At 38.2% G+C, this 20619-nt stretch overlaps 1 protein-coding gene across 20 annotated transcripts in view; it reads right to left on the bottom strand.

The window, feature by feature from the left end:
- Window positions 1-1207: 1207 nt before the first annotated feature.
- The window catches only part of SSBP2 (single stranded DNA binding protein 2), a 293559-nt gene continuing 274147 nt past the window's right edge, over window positions 1208-20619 (bottom strand). For 12 of the 20 annotated variants that reach the window (XM_008518049.2, XM_008518051.2, XM_070571474.1 and 9 more), the window contains 2 exons: window positions 13675-13773; window positions 6182-6782 (listed from right to left, as the gene is read on the bottom strand). In XM_008518049.2, the coding sequence (XP_008516271.1) occupies window positions 6753-6782; window positions 13675-13773 (129 nt within the window). In that variant the 3' untranslated portion in view covers window positions 6182-6752. Of the gene's footprint in view, window positions 6043-6181; window positions 6783-13674; window positions 13774-20619 lie in introns of those variants that run through there. The other 8 variants (XM_008518050.2, XM_070571480.1, XM_070571476.1 and 5 more) reach the window with 2 other exon arrangements.

Genomic DNA, 20619 nt, shown 5'->3' with positions numbered 1-20619 from the left:
GCTACTACCACTAATAACCATTTCTGCACAATTAGAAATAGTCTAAATAACTTCTAGAAAAACTCTTAGGTATACGACCCTACCTGTTTTAAATGCAGGGACTCGTCAGCTGCCTTGCTACCGACCCTCCATCTCCCAGAAATCCAGACACCTTGCTAAAATTGCCTGACAAGTTCCTTGAAGTAACCTTTGCTCAGTAAGGTGTCTGGCCAGTGGGATTTACAGCATTTTCCTTTCTAATTGCTATGTACAAATATGCGCATCACTGAACTGGAAGACCCCATTTGGATCACTATAATACTAGAAATACTTAATACTTAAAATACTCTTAAATAGTGCGGAAACAGTATTTAAGAATTTATTGAAAAAATGATTTATATCCTTCTATTGATATACAGGATGAATTCGTCATCTCTACGACAGACCTTCCTCCCTCTACCCTTCTTTATCTACAGAGCAGAGTGGAGAACCCACTTCAGCATCTTTACTTGGGCAAATATTTACGGTGAACTGAGGTAACCATCTGTACAATTCATCAGAAAGATGAATGTACTTGAGGAGAATAGTTTTGCATGAATTATCTGCATAATTGCTTGATCTTTCCATATTATGTGTAATCCTATTTGGAATAAAATATCAAACTTTTATCCATTAATAGATACCTATTGACTATTAATATTAGTTATTTTTTAGTATTCAAAGTTTAGTTGTGTAACTACATAGACACTCATCATAGCCTTTTCTTAAATGCATATGAATTCTTTGATATTGGAGACTCTTGGTTTTTATATAAGGCAGAATGTCTGACTCAGTCATATACACAGATGTCCATATTAGTTATATTTTACCATTCAGAAAACATCTAAGCTAGCTTCATATGAACAATTTCCTTTACTTTTTCCATAAGTAGTAAAGTAGAGGCTAGAAAGAAAAGGGTAGAAACTGTGAATGAAAAGCTGTATTTTTAAAATTAAATGTGAAAACGTGCCAAATTAAGGGATATTTATGTACATCTTTATGGCAACTTTGCCCATTACATGAATAACTCAAGTATTTGCACAAAAACATTTAGTGATAAATCCATTTGAGAATGTAATAATGCACATATGTGCACGCACACACACACACACACATGCACGCAGACATTAAATTTACAAAATGTGTCAGGTAGCTGGTGGTCACGGTTGAATTAAGAATAGTAGATTACTAAGAGTCATCCTAGATTCCAATTATATTTACACATAAATTGTGCATTTATAAAACCTTACAAATAAGTCTATTTTCCCAGGAACATTATAAGCAACATTTTAAACACACGTAGTAAGAGAACATCTTAAATCGTTAAAAATCACAATTAGATAAATTAAACAATTCAATAAGCTAATGGCTATCAGGAATAAAGAATTCTACTTATAAAAACTTTTCCATTTTTTCATGTTTGACACAACAGTATGGGCTTTAAATTATTCATTCTAACATATAGTTTCTGTTAAGTTTTTAATTGTCTTAATGCAAGGAAAGTAAACATTTTGAAATATAATCTGATAGAAAGTCATACACACATTTTAATCAGTTTATATTAAAAAAATCCTAAGGTCTTGCTAAATTTAAAGTAGATTTTTTTTCAAATTATGTAAACTGGACAGATTATTTGAATTGTTGTTTCCTAATAAGTAGATGGTTAATTACATTTTACTGACAAATTTTACCAGGACATGATGGAAATTTAGCTGATAGCATACTGTATTGTGTTCTGAGAACATTGTGAGAATCCAAATTTCACTTTTTTGGCAATGTACTGAGGTCATTCAGTGCAAAAGACAAAGTGGGATAAAGTTTTAATGTTAACTGGGAATAATCTTGTATATCATTTTTTCCTAAGAATATTAATACTCACCTTTATCATGTTAATTGCACACATCATTTAAAAAATGAAATACTAAATATTTGTAGGAACAGATCGTAACTTTCAATGACTGGGATAATCAAGATGAGTTCCATTTATCTGAGGATAGTAAATCCACCAGGGGGAGAAGAGAAATTGTGGTTCTATATATGAAAACACTTAGTCCCACTTTAAAATGTACAATATCTTATAAATAGTACTGTATTTCATTTTTAAGGATGTAGACAGCAAAAATATTTACATTAAACTACTTACAGAAATTATTTTTCCTCTATTCAAGAAGACAAATTATACTAAGTTAACATGGGAAAGGTACAGAGAAATTCTCCTTAGGAGACTTATTCGACTGAGAATTTCTCTTTAGAATGTAGTTTAGAAAAGTAATTAAAGAGGTCTCAGGTGTTTTTCATCTGTAGGTCACCCCTTTCCATCTGAATTACAGTTCATGGGTAAAGTTGATGCTTTTGGTAAAATAAATTAATAATGTCAATTCAATTTCTTGTAAACAAATGTCTACATCAAAAAACAGTAATTCTTGCACGATTCCTGGCCGTGACGTAACCAAGGATGAAATGACCATTTATGCTCTTACCTTGAGACGCAGTGCCTTCATAAGGCCTAATGTGGACTGGCTAACACGGGTATATTAAAGCACACGAGATTCCGCCTGCTTATGTCTTGTATACTCTCTTTCCATCCCAAATCATTTAATCAGCTACTTTACCATTGCAATAAAATGCAATCAAAGGAAAGAGTTATGTTTGTTACCAGTCGTGCTATAACATAATGTAAAATCACAGTGGAAGTGCTTTTCGAGCAAACTTCATACCACCACCCCCCACACACACATGTGCATGCACACACACAAGGTTAGTATGTGAAACAGAAGTGCACTAATAATGGTTCACCATTCTTTCTTTCTTCTCCAGTATTTCTCAAGGTGTGGCTCACTGATCCAGGAAGCCTCTTACACTTGCTTACGATTGCGTGCCACTGTTTTAAGCAAACACAGACTCCTGCTCCTCATGGCAAACAAGAAACTTATTCCACCAGGAGGGAGTATAAAAAAAAAGGGACTAATTTACTTTTTGGAAAATGCATAGTAACTCCCCAGTCCCCCCATCTCATTAGACTGCCCCCCCCCCATGCTATGCATTCACACGGCTACTTGTATCAATTAGCATTTTCAAGGAAAGAGAATTATAGTACACAAAACATAAAAACGAAGGGAAAACCAGTGTCAAAATACTATAACGCATTCCAAAGTCAAGTAGCTGTGATTTGTGGCACTGCTTCTAATTGACAGTGATCATCAAGAAATGGAAATTGCAATTATTTCCCTGGGAAAACTATATACTACGTGAAGAAGAAAATTGTAAGGGCTGAGAAGGGAAAAATGTTCAGTCTCTGTCTTATTTCTACTGGAAGATGCAGGGATTGGGAGGGAAGCATGGAGAAAGCCTTCAACAAGCCAACCAAGATGTAATAGTATTAAGGGCTGTGGGAAACTCCGTGCCAAGGGAGCAGTTCTGAATGCTTTGCTGCACATTCCCAGAAGGATATGATGAAGACAAGGCATGGACAGAAGTAGGGCTTCCTCATGTCCCAAACTGAACTCGGTTATTTTCCTTTGCCGTCTTTTAAACTACAGGAAGAGTCTTAACTGAATGATCCTATGAAATGCAAGAGTTCAGATATCTTAAGAGAATCATAAAAATAGAAATGGAACTTTATTTTATTCCTGGAGGGAAAAGAGGTGTTTTGGGCACTTTCCATGGCTCAGGGAGAAGAACTGATTTGTTAATTTTTTGGCTATAGAGAAATCTTAACCTCAGATTCCTAGCTGTGCAATTCATATTCATCAGCAACTGAGTCAAATTGGAACACTTCTCAAGGAGCACTAAGACTCACCCACCTAATACGTGGGGTATTACCAGACCAATGGCACCCTACAGCCTCAGTTGCCATGGGCCACAGGAAGGCAGCTGGCTAAGGAAATACATACCTTAGAAAGAATTTGACGTGTATTTTCACTGTGGTGAGTTAGGCAGAATGCAAAGCAGAGTAATGAGAATCAATGTTTTCACTTATTATTTTATATTCCACATGTGTATTTCATATCTTTAATGTAGGCAAGACTTGCTGATATTATTACTGTGAGGTGAAATGTGTAAAAATAACTCAGGAGCAGGTAGTATATATCAAGACCAACATATATGCATGGATGGAAATGGAAAACATGAGAGAAAAAGGTTCAATGCCCTTACTACAAAAGGGATAAGGCTTAAATAAAAACCTAAACAAAAATTAATATACAGATATACTATCCTCCATTCGGTGCATGAGAAAATTATTTGATATTAAAATTAAGTATACCTATTTTCTAGTTTTCTTGAATATAATTTTCTCCTCAAAAATAATTTGTCAGCTATTTCAGAAATTTAAAAAATTTGAAATAGCTATTTTTAACCTGGGTTCCAAGAGAGAAAAAGAAATAAATACTTATAAGGAGGTGATTCCTATACCCTCAAAAACATCAAATTTTACATTTTTTGACCAAATAGGCTAGAAATAACGGGACTCATATTGTCACTCATATTCCAATATTATTCCCAAAATAAGGGAAAGTGAAATCAGTTCACGATTCTTTATGATAATAAGAAACAATACCTTCTTAGAAGGCAAATAAAAGAAATTCAAGGTCAGTAACAATGGAGAAAAGGGTCAACAAAACGTGTGAAAATCCTAGCATTATACGATTAGGCTTAATAATCACAGGACTGTCAATGTTCTCACAATTATCATAAAAAGTGAAAGTTAAAATTATTCTCGGTAAACCCATGTGTCTGTACAAAGCGTCATCTTCGGGTTACCTCAGACTGATTAAAGACCTTTTGGTTTGAACTTTTCATGAAAGTTCTCTGCAGCTTGCAAGCTTGAAGCTCTTCCCCAGGCTGCAGTCTTCGGCTCCCGCACACGGGCTGATTAACGGCCACTCATTTGATTAGGGTTTAAATCTGGAACATAAATTTAATTCAGCTTCTTTTTTTCCCCTCAACAGCTCTGTCCAGCATCCCTGTCATACCCAGGCAAAATCTTTATTTTCAGAGGAAATAAATCATTATGGATTTGAAAGAAATAAATCACCTGGGACCAGGAACTAGTCAACACACTGCCAAATTTCCACTTTAGAGACCATATGCCTAAAAGAAAGAAGGACTCCTCTTACCTGAGACTGAACAATACTTTCCAAACTCTCTGGAGTCTGGATATATAGTTGATGTTTGCAAATGGCTATTTGTATCAGAATTTTAACAGAAAGGATCACCAACTGATCTGTTAGAGTCTAAAATTAAAGTCCTCATATTCTTCTACTATGATTTTGGTGTTTGTATGTATGATTTAAACACAAAAACCCCAAAAGACTTGGAACGTGCCATAGAGCAAGGTGCTTTCAGAAGGGAAGTGTTTTTTGTTAAATTTTTCTAACATTTACTCATTTTTTTCTAAACAGTTACACAAAGCAGATTCAGCCTGCTGAAGTCAATGGCCAGATGAAATATAATTAGTATAAGTGATTTCTCTCTAAACAAAAGCCCCATATCCTGGAAACAGAGCCAGTGCTCAGCCGCCAGTGAGAAGGTGTGCACGGAAGGGCGCGTTCCCAGTCGATTCTGCTGCTAGTCAGCAAGACAGCCGGGTGGGACAGCAGCCCTGCAGAGCCCAGGGCTGTGGGAGGAGCTCTTCCCCCTCTTGCTCAAAGTCTGAAGCAGGTGAATGTACCTTCTTTGCAATGTCTATGTGGAAATGTTCACAAGAGTCTGAATAAAAACCAGATACCATCTCAGATTAGTAGGTTATTAAAAATTTAGCTCTAGGATTCCTGGAGAGAAGTGACAAATTCAAGCAAACAGTTTTATCATCACTTCTGGGCTTCATCATGTTAGAGAGAAAATACATTGCTAAAAGTATGGCAACCCCTGTCACTTTATTGCTATGGTCTAGGCAATTGCAGATAATTAATGTCTTTTGGTCTCATCTAAGACAGACAAATCAAGAATTCCATCCACAGCAGATATTGCAGAAATATACTGTGTTAGGCCCCAGTCAGGTTTCGTTGACTTGAAGTACTGTTCCTAAAGAAAAAGTACAAAAATATTTTTCACTGAAGGTAACTGAGAAACTGTTTGATTTGACACAGAGATAAAGACACGCTTTCTCCTTTTTTGAGACAGTACACTTTGTGATTCACAGGATAACTTGCATCACACGCAATTTAATGAAAGCTCTCAAATAAGCGATTTTATTCCTATCCATGATTGCAGACATTTACAAAACCATAACATCTGAGTTCACCTTAAAAAATAACTTATATAAAGCAGTGATATACACAGCACAAAATAGTTCAGGGAGGGGCAGGAGCAACTTTTAATAATTAAAATGTAAACGTGAAAAAAAGGATGGAATAAAAGTCCCTACTTATTTCTACTTAAGATGTCATGTGATAATATTTTACAATGTCCTGTGGGTCAATGTACGTATGTGTGTATGTCCATACCACATACACATATACAATACATTCTCTTTCCCACACATATACATACACAGATAGTTATTTGCAGTTCAGTTTAGGGCAATTCTAATATGCCGCTCCGCACAGTTGTTTGAATCACGTTTGGACCCGCTTTCTTCACAAAATAGGGGAGAGAGCAGGAAATAAAAAGGTTGGTTTGGTGTGACTGAGATTCCTTTGTTTAACTGTCCACTGTGACGAACAATTTTCTTCCGTAGTAGTTCTGTGAAGGGCTGACTCACTGTGGTTTTCGTGAGGAGACTTGGTGATGCATCACACACTCATTGTCATGCTAGGGGAGTACTAGAAGGAGAGAAGAATCCGTATTGAAACAATTCTCGCACAGACCACTAACGTTCCTCTTGGTCAACAATAGGAACTGTGAATTTTTATGTCTTATAATCTTTTACGTTCAAGCTTTTAACCTCATACAACATGAAAATAAGATAGTATAAACGAGTAAATTTATACAGAATTGACTTAGTCCTGAAATTTTTAATATTTCCTCTGGAAAGCAACCAATCCCATTCTCTCCCTGGACTTAGGTGGTTGTAATTACCCAGTCCCTCAGCCCTGTCCTTCCAGCCAGATTCACGTTTCGTGGGTACTTGTAACAATTTGGGCAAATCCAGTCCAAGGCTGAATCATAATGAAACAAGTAGGAGGGACAGTCTTTGTTATCTACTAGCTACGTAAACTTGGGAGGTTACCAAACACTCTGTGCTTCAGTTTCCTCACCTGTAAAATGGGTTCAATAACAGTATCTATCTTAAAGTGGTTTTGGGAGGATTAAATACAAAATCCTTAAAACCATGTATTTGTTGAATACACAGAAAGAGCTCAGTAAATGTTATATTAATAGTGTAAGGAAAACAAAACAAAACAAAAACCAACTCTCAGCTGGCCCTAAGAAGTACTTAATTAAAGCATTTAGAAAACTCAAGAGTGATTCACACTTTGGCATACAAGCCTCTCGCCCTAACCTGTGCTCTAATCTCAACCCGCAGTCATTTCTGGGCCGGAGGAGGGCGCTGTTGTCACACATTATCTGTCAGTTTGATGAGGCTGACAACTGGTAAAAGGTGAGACTTTCAGAAATTCAGAAAAGAAGTCTCAAAAATGATTGAGAAGAAACACAGAGCAATTCTCTTCATAATTATGCCAATCTACCCTCAAGTTCTCAAGGACTAGAGTGAGAGAAAAGTTCTAGAGCAGCACCGTCCAAGAGAACTTTCTTCAACAATGGCCATGTTCTACAATTCGTGCTGTCCAACACCAAAACCACTAGCCACGTGTGGCTACCTGAGCACATGCAATGTGGCTAGTGCCACTGAGGAACTAAAATGTTAATTTATTTAAATTTAAATATCCCCATGTAGCTAGCGGCCACCTTTCGGACAGCACATTTCTAGATGTGAGTCTAGATGTGGTCTGAGATGTGGGGAGGAGCATCCACTCCCAAATGGTGATGGTCTCCAGATGAAGAGGGTTTCTAGATTAAAACGTAAAGGTGGACCCTTAAATACGTTAAATGTTTTATTAAAAACCTGTGAGGGCCAGGGTAAAAGAGAATTCCGTTCAACATGCTGACGATGATTGTGCCTCAGGAAAGAGGCAGTTAAATCAAGGGGATTGGTCCCAGGCTGCAGGGGCTTAACAGAAACAGTGATGATCCTGGGAACGGGAGCATAACCTTTTTAAAAAGGGAGCAGACAGAATGGAGTGAATTCCACATGAGCTGAGGTACTCAGGAACTGGAAACACAGTGTAGGATGTGGACTGAGATAAGGATGGATTTATTAATACAGAAGAAGCAAGATTCCCAGGGAAGAGCACAACGTGACAGTGGCTCACCTGGCAGAAGTCTGGACTGGAAGTCACTAGGGGTAAATCTAGTGCTCAAACGAAGAAAAGCGCACTGATCCTGAGTCAAGGTGATGACCCGGCCTGAAGAAGGGTCACTGGACTACAAGGGGATCGTTAATCCTTTCAATACAGGTCAAATCAAGAGAAATCTACTTGTTGACTACTTAGTAGCCCCAAATTTCTTTTCAGTATAGGAAAGCTAAATTATATACATTACTGACTCTGTGTGTTGGATTACAGTGAGGACGATCAAAAGGGGAGACTGCCAGGGAAGAGGAGGGGACTCAGTTTGACTGAAAACCTCTTCCCCTTTACCCTTGAACGTGGCAGCACAAAAGAAAAGCAAAACCAAACCAAACCAAAACCCCAAAACAATCCTAGACAAGGACTGGAGAAATGGAGCCCCTCTCGACCCTGTGCTGGAAGGGGGACAGACCCCCGTTTCATCAGAGGACACCCCGCAGACCTCCCACGATAAATAAGGACAACGTGCTTCAGAGAACTATCCACAGGCTTTAGTGAAACAGAGTCTATTTTGGTATTTGACTAATGGGGTAAGAATAAACAACAATAAAATAAATGGATACCAAGGTTTTATTAAAAGTAGAAAAATTAGAGAATCTGGCACAATGGGCACAGAAAAATTTAATATATGCTTCTCTAGCTATTGTTATTTACAATAAGAATTGGTGAGGCAATCAGTGCTGTCCGACGGAACTCTCCGTGGTGGACATGCTCTACTCTGTGCTGTCCGATACAACAGCCATTAGCCACACATGGCCACTGAACTCTTAAAATGTAGCTAGCGCAATCCAGGAACTGGAAATTTAGCTGTATTTAATTTTAATTAATTTAGACTTAGATAACACAGCTAGATAATCAATCATTATTTTAAGACAAAGATTTTATTGGGTATATTGTGCCAATAATCTCAAAACAGTAAAAGATATTAAAGTATTTCAGAAAGGACTTCAAAGGAAATGTCTGAAAAAAATTTTCTAGGTGACTCATAATTAACTCTAGAGACCATCCCATTTAATGCATATCCTCATAAGGCGATTACAGTTCATTCCTATGTACTGTAACATTAAGGAATGTAGTTAAGAATACATTATGGGCTTCATTCTAATAGACACTGTTAAAGTACGCATATAAACAAACATATATGCACATTCTCTGCTATCAAGCATGTTTGTGGGTTGCTACCATCGCTTAACACTGGAAATTGTTAAGATTTTTAACCTGTGATATTTCAAATGTCTTAAGCAAATCTTACAGAAAAACGCAAACTTGTCACACATTCGTCGGGAGGTGAGGGGAGCAAGGCTTTTCCAGGGAGGACACTAGGTGGAAAATTTGGGTATAAGAGAGAAAATAAGGGCCAGATTCATTCCAAAAGGACGGAAACGTTGGCTCCAAGAAATACAGCTTAGAAAAAACTAGCAAGCATCTAATAAAATTAAATTCTGAATAGTACAAGTAGCTATAAAATGACGCTCTCAGGGTATTTGGTGCAGTGCAGCAGACTACGTGTGTGTCTACATAAGCGATGTGCTGTCTGCACTGTTCATCTGCTGCTGCCTTTATTGAAACTACTTCAACTAAGTAAAATTAAGGGAAATCACAAAACTTCTAGGAAAATTCACAATGTGTGAGCAAAACAGACTTTCACTGTTGATTACTATTCTTCAAAGGAGAAGAGAAGTGGCTTACAGTTTTCCAGAAGCACAGGAAGAGTAGGTGTTACATGGGTATCATATTTAGAGACATAAAATATTCATGGTGTGCTGTCCTGAGACCACACTGCCATGTGTCTCCTGTACCGCTGCCTCAACATGCGATGACATATTGTGATGTTTGTGCCAAAGTGCTGTGCTATCAGGTTGCCCTGTTTCAAAACGATTCTGTGAGTCTGGTTCTCCTCAATCAGATGATAAAACGGCTCTCACAAAGCTGTTGACAGCATTAGTGTTTGGTTTAGCAAAAAAAAAAGTAAAACCTAAAGGTATAATTTTTTACTAACATTTTACCTTTTTATGTAAAACATATTTTGAAATGGCATGCTTTGGTATGAACTAGAGAATTTGTGATTTTCCCTTTATTATAGGCAGTTCATGGACCATGGAATCCATCAGAGACATCCATTAAATCTTTGAACAATACGGCTAAGTTCCTGTTTACACACTTGAAGAACACTTCAGATCCTACTGGATTACTGCTTCTAAGCATCTGTAGGAGATTTTGTTTTCTTAGTGAGAGAGAAGTAAAAACTAGTGCAGATCCTCTGAGCTAAGCAAAAGAAAAAGAAATTTAGTGTGTAGGTGACTATGCAAAAAAAATCTGGGCATGTGTGGTTTTTTTTACAATGGCAGAAAAATGACAAAGGGCAGTAAGAGTAATAGGAGAGGACCCACCACCTTGTTTATCATTCCTACTGGACACCAGGATTTTAATAACATGTTTGCTCAACTGATTATAGTTCATGCCATGGAGAAAATATTCTGCAAAATTAATCCAAGAAATAAGGCTAACTGCTTTCTTTCCTTGAGAAGCATGAAGCACTATTTTTTGAACTAAGCCTTTTTGGATTTTATATTCTCAAAATCAAACCTTTTACAGAGTTTGAACACTAGGGGGCATCTTTGTTTCTTTAAAGGCCTTGTTTATGATCCAAAAAAGAGGCTGAATAGTGATACATTTTTGATCCACGTTTTTCTGTGTAAAGCATGTTGGCATTTGCAAGGTTTCCGACTCTGGGTTGGGCAGTTTTGTGTCTATATTAACTAAATGAGGTAGCAGTGTGAAGTGACTAGGATAGTGTCTGCACATAACAGGCATCAACAGATGCCCGCTCCTCCCTAGGCCTCCTCCTGGGGTTTAACTTGATAAGATAAAGACTGACAAATCCTCAAAAGGTGGACTGCTCACCAATGTGTGCTTTTCATTAAAAAACACTATAATTTGCATGTTCATTCATTGGGAAATACTTTCTTTCTGAATTCACTAAACAGTTCTGCTTTTCCTTGGTTATAGTAAAGCGAACTTATTGGAGACAGCTGGCCTATTTACCTCTTCAAGGCCTTACATTTGTCAGCAAAGACTCTTTTGTCTTCTTTCCCCTCTGCTCTCATTTCTTGATCTTTTAGAAAGGTCTAAACAAAAATGTGTGGTGATGTCATGGAGAGAGCCGCGGATCACGACATCATTCATGATACGCAGACCCCCCACCAGACAGAAGAGTGGAGCAGCCGGCAGGGACCTGCTCCCAAGGCCGCTCTACCCTCCACGCGGTGGAGCCGTTCCTCCAGCACCACCCAGCTATTTTTCCTTTCGGGACTTCTCTGAGGGGCACAGGAGAGAGGGAGGGAGGAGAACGGAGGGGGCCCTGTTGTTTTCTGCTAACTCTGCACAGCAGTCTGGCATTTTGCCTCTTTCTTGGCTTCAAGGATAGTGAAGCTGGGCCAGGAGTCAGGACGGGAGAAGCCCGGCTCCGGCTGCTCTCTTTTCCACGCACATATTCACGAAAGGATCTGCTGTTTTGCGTGTCATAGTCTGGCTGGAGTTAAAGGATGAGGCTGGTGCTTATTCTGGGCGAAGAAGGTGTTCAAGTCCTATTGTATCTGATCCCCATGAAGGGCTTTCCGATGCCAACCCTGAGGTGGCACCCCTCCCCGACTGTTAAACAAGGCAGCAGTCACCAATGACACATGGGGGAAGGAAGCAGAGGGCAGAGTTCCTCTTGTTCCCGCCCTTAAAGTTAAAGTCATGTGGAACCTTTTAAAAAAGTTTTGTTCTCCAATCCAAAATTAATAATTTCCTCTATACTTTTAAAACATCTGGTTTATATCTATTACAGCACTTACTAATCTGACAAACGTTTTCGTTAGTTGTGTAAGTACGTTTTCTCGTCGGCTTGCACTCTCTGGGGTTGGGGATGTGTGCAGTTGTCTCAGCATACCTGTCCTTAACCCAGAGCTTTGCAGACAGTAGGCTCAAGAAGTGTTGAACTGAACTGAATTAACTATCAAATATACCTCACTGAATTATACCATTTTGTTGCTGGAAGAATTAGCAGAAAAGGAAATAAATGTCTCTGATTAGATAAAGTGAGCATTAACTAATTAATTAAAACTAATTAATTTGGCCATCGTCTTGAAGCAAACCAGTGAAAGAACCAGGATCTAAAAAAATAATTCCCAGAATCCTAAGCATTATGACAAACTACATAGTTCCTCACGTTTTTCCAACAGCTATTCTGCACAAAAGTAGATGCTATTGGCCACTACTTCAAATTTTGCCTCGATTGCCTCTGGTAAAGTTTGAGTGAGGGCAAAATAAGGGTAGTTTTCCGATTCTGGTTGTGGTTTCGCAGATTCTCCATAACAATTTCAATGATGGCATACACGTGTGGGGTCAGTGATCCTATGAAGAGGAAATTAGTTTGGGTTTTGAAATCCTTTATGCTATATTCCAGTTCTGTAGTTCTTAGCAGGGAATGTGCATCAGCATCGCAAACAAAGCTTTTCCACATCCAAGTGTGCCCAGCCCTACTCCTGGAAATCCTGGCTCACTAGGTCTTGGAGGGTTCTGGGAAATTGTATTTCAAAACATTCTACAGCTGCTTCTAGTGTGAAATATTAGTTCAAAAAATCATTATAATAAGGAATAACTCCTTGAGAAAAGACAACACAGAGTTTTTTTGCTCCCTCCAGCGCCTAGCATGTGGGTTTGGTCCGTGGTAAGTGCTCAGGAATTGTTAAATGAATGAATGAATTTTACTACTTGTCTTTTTGCTCCTGTCTGCTTCTTGGAGAGACAGAATGATACTGCCTTTGCTTAACACTACAAACTGTTATAACACTAAAAAACCGACTTGGGTACCTAGCTCAGGGTGAATGTAAACAATAGGTTAACAGACTACCAATACTGGCCTTCAGTCCAGGAGGTCTAGTGCCTGAAGGACGGACATCTTACAGATAATTTTCAGAGCCTTAAGGGTAGCATTGAGAACACACCTGGTTTTGCAGCAACCCAAGACATTTTAGTAAGATGAAAACTTGTAAAAACTATCAACTATGCAACCTGTTTCTAGTGTGTTCCTTTACAGTGGATGTTCTCTATAAGAAAATTAGTATTATAGTTTTTGTTTTGTAATTATGTACAGAGGAGTAAAAAAGAAGTTTATTTTTTCAAAGAAATACCACTTAATTTTCTAACTTTTAAAAATCAACCTATTGAACTCTAGGTAAACAGTCATTTATGGCTTTATACATTTATTCTAATAGAAGAGCTTCAGAAGATGTAATAATACAGTCAAGGGAATACTTACACTCTCACTCTGAAAAGGATTTAAGAAATTTCCCCCCATTTCTCCATCATCCCTTGGAGTGCCCGGTTGATTACTCAGGCTCATATTATTGGGAGAATTCTGTAAAGATTTAGAAAACAAGGCATTGTTGAAGATTTTAATTTCCCTCTTGCATTGTACTCTTTCAAAAATGGAATCTACAACAGCATCTCTAAGGACAAAGCAGACATAATTCCAATCTTAGACCTTCTACCATATACTCTAGTTCATTCTTTGCACCTTGACAAGTACTAATGCTTTCCCAAATCAAAATTAAAAAACAAACAGAAAACCCAAAATAACCCAGCACAACTGTTTTACTTAGTCTCAGAATCAATATTTATTCAATTTCCCACCCTCAGCTTATAGAGTTCCTAGAACTCTGGAGAGTTTAAAAACATTCCCAGCAGGAGCATGATGAAGAGAGCCTACCCACTGATCAGGCATGATGAACAATGACTTCCCTCGGTAATCTCACTAATCAAACTTCAAAAGGTCACTGTTTTAATAACATTTCCCTTTAATTCTACATGCACTTTACATAGTAACATTATTTTAACCATTATTTTTATATGAACCAGAAGGAAAAATGGAAGATAGTTAACAGCTATGGTTAAGAAAAAAGAAACACCTTGGGACTTGAGAATTCAACAAGTACTTTTCGAAGAAAAGCAGGCGCAAAGATAACCTGCTTTAGAAGCTTTTCCTACATTAGTTTAAGAGGAGAGAGACTTCCAAACTTTCCTTTAAGATAAAATGGCTGTCATTAGCAATCTAATCAAACGTAAGTTAGCAGTATATTACTCCATATTCTATTTAAATTTGCTACTCTCATCATCCCTGGGCAGTTTTAGCCGTGTGAGGTCGGCTGCTCCACATCAACAGGAAATACAGAATGGCACTGACCTATAAAGCATGTCCACGCAGCACTGTGACTATGACAGAGGGACTCTTCTGAGGTCCAATTTATTGACTCGTAAAAATAAGCTTCATGGGTAAAAATTTTTATGTTATTTCAAATGGAAGAGAGTGTTTAGATTTTTTCTCCTAAGCCACTTTATATTCTGCTTTTGAATAAGTTTTTAGATCTTTTAAAGAAAATTGCTCCAAGGATTTTGACTTAACTAAAACCAAGTTACGTCATAAAAATTAAAATTTCAAGAATGAGTTATTCCCAGAAGAATATGTGCTTTTTAAGAATATGGTTAAACTGTAAAGCAGAGACGGGGAGATAAGCAGGTGGGGAGCAGCTCGCATTTCGTCCCACTGTGCGCCCACGGGGAGGGTCCACGCACGAGGCATCTCTGAAGTCCTGGGAGCTCCACTTGCCAATGAACCCCAAGGGCTGGGGAACCAGAATTTAATAGCAAAAGAGGATTCTATTTTCTTTTTTGATAAATTTTTCTCTGAAAATGTTAGTTTTCCAAGCATATAGAAAAGCAACTGTACTTTGAAATGAACATGGATAACTTGACTTCCTGAAAAAAACACAAGTAAAATTTAGCGAAGTGTAACTAACTAAGCTATAGCTCATTAATTATTAAAATTATGAATTAATCAATTGTGTTTTGAAAACAGGAATGATAATGCTGACCCAACTCGAAAAAGAAAAGTAAATATATAAAAATATTGTACGATCTACCCAAAATCTATGTCTTTTTGGTGAAGGTAGATTTCTGTCATTTCATACATAATGGAGAAATTGGAAATCCTGGAATAAAAAAGTAATCTAACATATATATAAGGGTATTTGAGGATGCACTTGGATGCTGCGTACTTTCATATATTCAAACAAATATCTGAAATGAGCCCTCTCCATTCTCGTGTCTCTGATTAAGCTGGGGTGCGCTCAGTTTCTGCGGCCCTTTCGCCAAGTATCATTTCTTGACTACGATTTTGAATGTTTGGCTAACTCCAAATCTGATTCCTGACTCAAACAGTTGATTTGAGAATATTCAAAATTTGGAAGTAACATTGCATGATTTAAATACTTACAAAACACTCCCAGTGCTACTATTTCCGTGTTCCATGCAAGCTTTTCACAGCATGGCGGCCCAGTACATACTCTTTTTTGGGGGGAGGGGTATATAAGAACATTGAGAGGAAGATTAAAAGGACAGGTTCGACATACACAACTGAGCTAATATCAGATCTCTGAAACCCATTCTGTCTCCAGCTCGCTGGGCATATTAGAAAATTGTGAAATGACAGCACAGCTTTTTTTTTTTTTAATCTGAAGTAATCACTGCAAAATGTTGTGGAAACAACAAGAGTTTCTCAAAGAGGAGTCTTAAGGAAATTGCGCTGTCCATGATCACTGAGCGACATGATGAAGAGAAGGGCTAACAATATGCTCGATACGGCACCTGAGGAACAGCGGTTCCAAACACCAGCCGGAGCAGGTGATGAGCTGGGTGGCAACGCACCGTGTATATGTCACATTTGACTGCAGCTATGATCATGTGCAGTGTCTCCAGCGGATTTCATCATCAAGGCAAGAACAGAATGCTCTAAAAGGGCTTAGGTTGTCAAAAAGGCCCTCCAATTGCTGGAGAGCATCATTAGGGAGCAGGGAGCACAAAAGAATACAAGCAAAGATGCCTTTTAGCTACATTAGGCATTTTGGTTGCATTTCTTACTTCAGTTAATGTGTACTTTATTCCCTACTTATACTCTAAGAATTAAGAATTCAGCTTGAAAAAGTATAGTTAGGATTATACTGATCCCATTTTCAAGGGATTTTATTCCATTCTCACTCACCCTTTCTTAAACTGGAATGCTTTTCCCTTACTTAAGCTATAACGCCACGTATGATATTTTTAAGTATATATATGCACATACACGCACACACACACACACACTTTCTCTTGGCTAACACATTTAATTCTCTTAGGCTCTCTGTTCTCCGATTTTATCTTGCAAGTATTCTTCCATACCATCTCTTAATTAGTAAGTATTGTCCCTTCCTCCTACCCATCCCCAGAAATTATTCCAAACCTTTTCAAACTTCCATTTAAAAAGTGAACACGTGTGGAAATTTTGGCTCTGTCTATAATTGGAATGAAATGATATTGACATTTTCCCAGACCTTTTGGAAGTGGATTTTGAACTGATTTCTCACAGTTGCCAATAACAAGTTTTATGGAGTGTTGTTTTGACTCTGCCATCCCCCCAAGAGAACAAACTGCCAGTCCTGGTTCTCCCAGGGGGCACACGTGAGCTGGAACGCAGGCCTCACACCCGAGGTAATGGCAGAGATCTCGAGTTTTGGATTAGCCCCCTGTGAATGATGTGGGCTCTTTAACTGGAGCTAAAGTTCTCAAGGTCGAAAGCTTCGGGTTGAAAAGACTCCTTTGATAATTTATTAAGCATGACACGATCAGATCTTGCCTTCTCTGATACGCCTTTTTCAAACTCAAAAATATAAATGCCAAGTGTCTTAATGTGAACTGCAGAGTTTATTTAGGTGATTTCCTTCTAAGAAAACAAACCACATGTTCCTCTCTACCCCCAATCCCTAAAACAACTCCAAGGGAAAATATTTTTGTTCTGTTCATTACTATGTGACTTCTCAGTTGCAAAAGGGATGAAAAGAATTTCACATTTCATTAAAAAAAAAAAGCTTCTAAATTAAAGATGAATTCTGCATTTTGCGAAAGATGTATATGAGTTTTACTAGGTAATCCTCAACTGAGCAAGCAATAATTTAAAAACTCTTCATCCGGAGATATGAGCTCATTTTGTCTATCAAACTACTATCAAAGTACAGTTGACAGTGTGAGTGTCTAGCCTTGTCCACCAAAAATAGTATAATGAGGAGGAAGAGTCCTTAGCACATACAGTCATGCGTCACTTAATGACAGGGATGTGTACTGAGAAATGCGTTGTTAGGCGATTTCATTGTGCAAACATCATGGAGTACCTACACAAACTTAGATGGTATAGCTGCTACACACCTGGGCTCTATGGTATAGCCTATGCTCCCAGGCTACCAACCCCTACAGCATGTTACTGTACTGAATACTATAGGCAACTGTAACACAATGGTAAGTATTTGTGTATCTAAACATAGAAAAGGTATGGTAAAAATACAGTATAAAAGATACAAAGTGGTACACCTGTATAGGGCACTTAGCATGAACGGAGCTACAGGACTGGAAGTTGCCCTGGGTGAGTCAGTGACTGAGTGGTGAGTGAACGTGAAGCCTAGGGTGTTACTGGACACCACTGTAGACTTTATGAACATTGTACACTTAGGCTACACTAAATTTATAAAAAAAATTTTTATTTCTTCAATAAAAAATTAACCATGGCTTACTGTAACTTTTTTACTTTATAAACTTTTTATTTTTTTTTAACTTTTTGACTCTTTGGTAACAGCACTTAGCTTAAAACACAAACACATTGTATAGCTGTACAAAAATATTCTTTCTTTATCTCCTATTCTATAAGCTCTTTTCTATTCAAAAGTTTTTAATTTATTTTTTAAAATTTACTTTTTAAACTTTTTTGTTAAAAAATAAGACAGAAACACACATATTAGCCTCAGCCTAAATAGGGTCAGGATCATCAATATCACCGTCTTCCACTTCCACATCTTGTCCCACTGGAAGGTCTTCTGGGGCAAAAACACACATGGAGCTGTCACCTCCTATGATAACAATGCCTTCTTTTGAAACAGCTCCTGAAGGACCTGCTGAGGCTCTTCCTGAGGAGGGGTCACTCTTTTCAAAAATATCTCCATGGTTATTTGCTTGGTTTCTTTCTTTTTCTCATCACAGATTTGCTCGTAAGCAGATAACACACCGTGAACATTCCTCTGTTAATGAACAACTTTCAGTGTTGGGGTCCATGTTTTCATTTTAAGGAGCTTGTCGAGGTCTGCAAAAGCTTCTGCTAAACACTTCACTGAATTTTCTTAGAGGTTTTTCTTCTTTCTCTTCTCCTGCAGTTTCCTTTTCTCTTGCCTCTTCTTCAGCGATGCGTTCCTGTTCCAGTTCCAATAACTCCTCATCAGTCAACTCCCCAGGAACCACCTCCAGGAGCTCGTCAACATCCTCCTCATCCTTGGCAAATCCTTTAAAGCTGTTTGCCATCTCAACCACAACCTTGTTAATTTTTGCAACCTCCTCATCCTTGGCAAATCCTTTGAAGTCATGGACTGACCTCTTGAGTGTCTTCTTCCAGATGCCATTCAAACACTCCTTGGTGACATCACCCCAAACAAGGTTATTAATGCAGTCAAAAATGTTGTAATCCTTCCAGAATTATATCAGTGTCTTCCTCAGTTGTAGCAATAGCCTAGGCAAAGGTCGTCCTCGGGTCTTAGGCCTTAAAAGCTGCTACAACTCAATTGGATCAAAGAGGAGGTGTTTGGAGGGAGAAATACCACTTTGATATTGGGATGAAGATTACCAATAAAAGGAGGATGTCTGGGAGCATTACCAACAATAAGTAAAATCTTGAAAGCTATGTTATTCTCCAAACACTACTTTTCCATTTTGTTGGCATAGCAATTCAGGAGCACATCTTGGAAGAGGAGCTAGGTCATCCATGACTTACCGGTCTTACAGTCCACTGGCAGTGTGTGTTTACTGATATGCTTGAAGGCCCTGGTGTTCTCGCGGTGCCAGATCACAAAGGGTTTCAATTTGTAGCCTGCAACATTGCCCCCAAGCAAGACTGTTATCCTTTCCATAAAAGCCTTGAAACTTGGCATTGACTTGGCCTCCTTATGGATGAAAGTCCTTCCAGGCATCCATTTCCAGAATAGGGAGGTTTCATCCATGCTGAATATTTGCTCTGGCAAGTAATTTTCCTCCACAATCAGCTTATCTAGAGTTTCCAAAAATTCTTCAGCTGCTTTCATATCAGCACTCACAGACTCACCACTCACTTTCACCTTATATAATGAATAACAATTCTTGAATCACTTAAACCACCCAGAGCTAGTAGTAAATTCAACATTGTAGTTGGGTTCAGCCTTTTCTTTCAACATTGCAAACTTTTTGCTTTGGCTGTGATCACCATTGTGCTGAGAGGGATATGCTTCTGTGTCTGGTCTTCAACCCAGGTCATTAGAAGCTTCTCTATGTCTGATATAGGCCCTTCTCAAATTTGTCTTAGTCTTGTTGCCTTCAATGAAGTAGATCCTTTAACAGCTTCCACCACTTTGTTCTTGTTTTGTAAGATCGTAGCTATGGTGGAATGGGACAGCCCGACTGGCGAGCAATAACCATCACTGATTTTCCACCTTCGTAGTCCTTAACTACTTTTAATTTCATCAGCAGTGGATTTTGTATGCTTGGGGGCCATGATGAACAAAACAACATGAGAATAAATCAGCACAAGAGAAAATGATGTGATCAAGAGACACGGTAGACACGAGATGTATGAGGCTGCTGCTGGCATAACGTGGCATACTCTTTTACTGTAAACTTTTTTTAATAAGTAGAAAGACTACACTCTAAAATAATGATAAATAGTATAGTAAATACATAAACTAGTAACATAGTTGTTTATTATCATTATCAAGTATTATGTACTATACGAAATTGTATGTGCTATACTTTCATACAACTGGCAGTGAAGTAGATTTGTTTACACCAGCCTCACCACAAAAGAGTGAGTAATGTGTTGCACTACAACGGGTGTGATGTCACTAGGCAATAGGAATGTTTTAGCTCCCCCTTACAATCATATGAGACCACCGTCGTATATGCTGTCTGTCATTGACCGAAACATTGTTATGTGGCGCATGACTGTGTTCACATTTGATTCTCAACAATTTTATGAAGTAGGCAGGGAATGAACTACAAGCTCTGTTTTACAGCTAAGGAAACCAAGCCTAAGAGACATCAAGTAAGATGTTGCCACAACTTGTAAGAAGCTGAACCAGGCTTTCTGATTCTCACTTCAGTACTCTTT

This window comes from Equus przewalskii, chromosome 13 (assembly GCF_037783145.1).
Source record: "Equus przewalskii isolate Varuska chromosome 13, EquPr2, whole genome shotgun sequence".
NCBI classification, from domain to species: Eukaryota; Metazoa; Chordata; class Mammalia; order Perissodactyla; family Equidae; genus Equus; species Equus przewalskii.
This window is presented reverse-complemented; position numbering and strand designations above follow the sequence as displayed.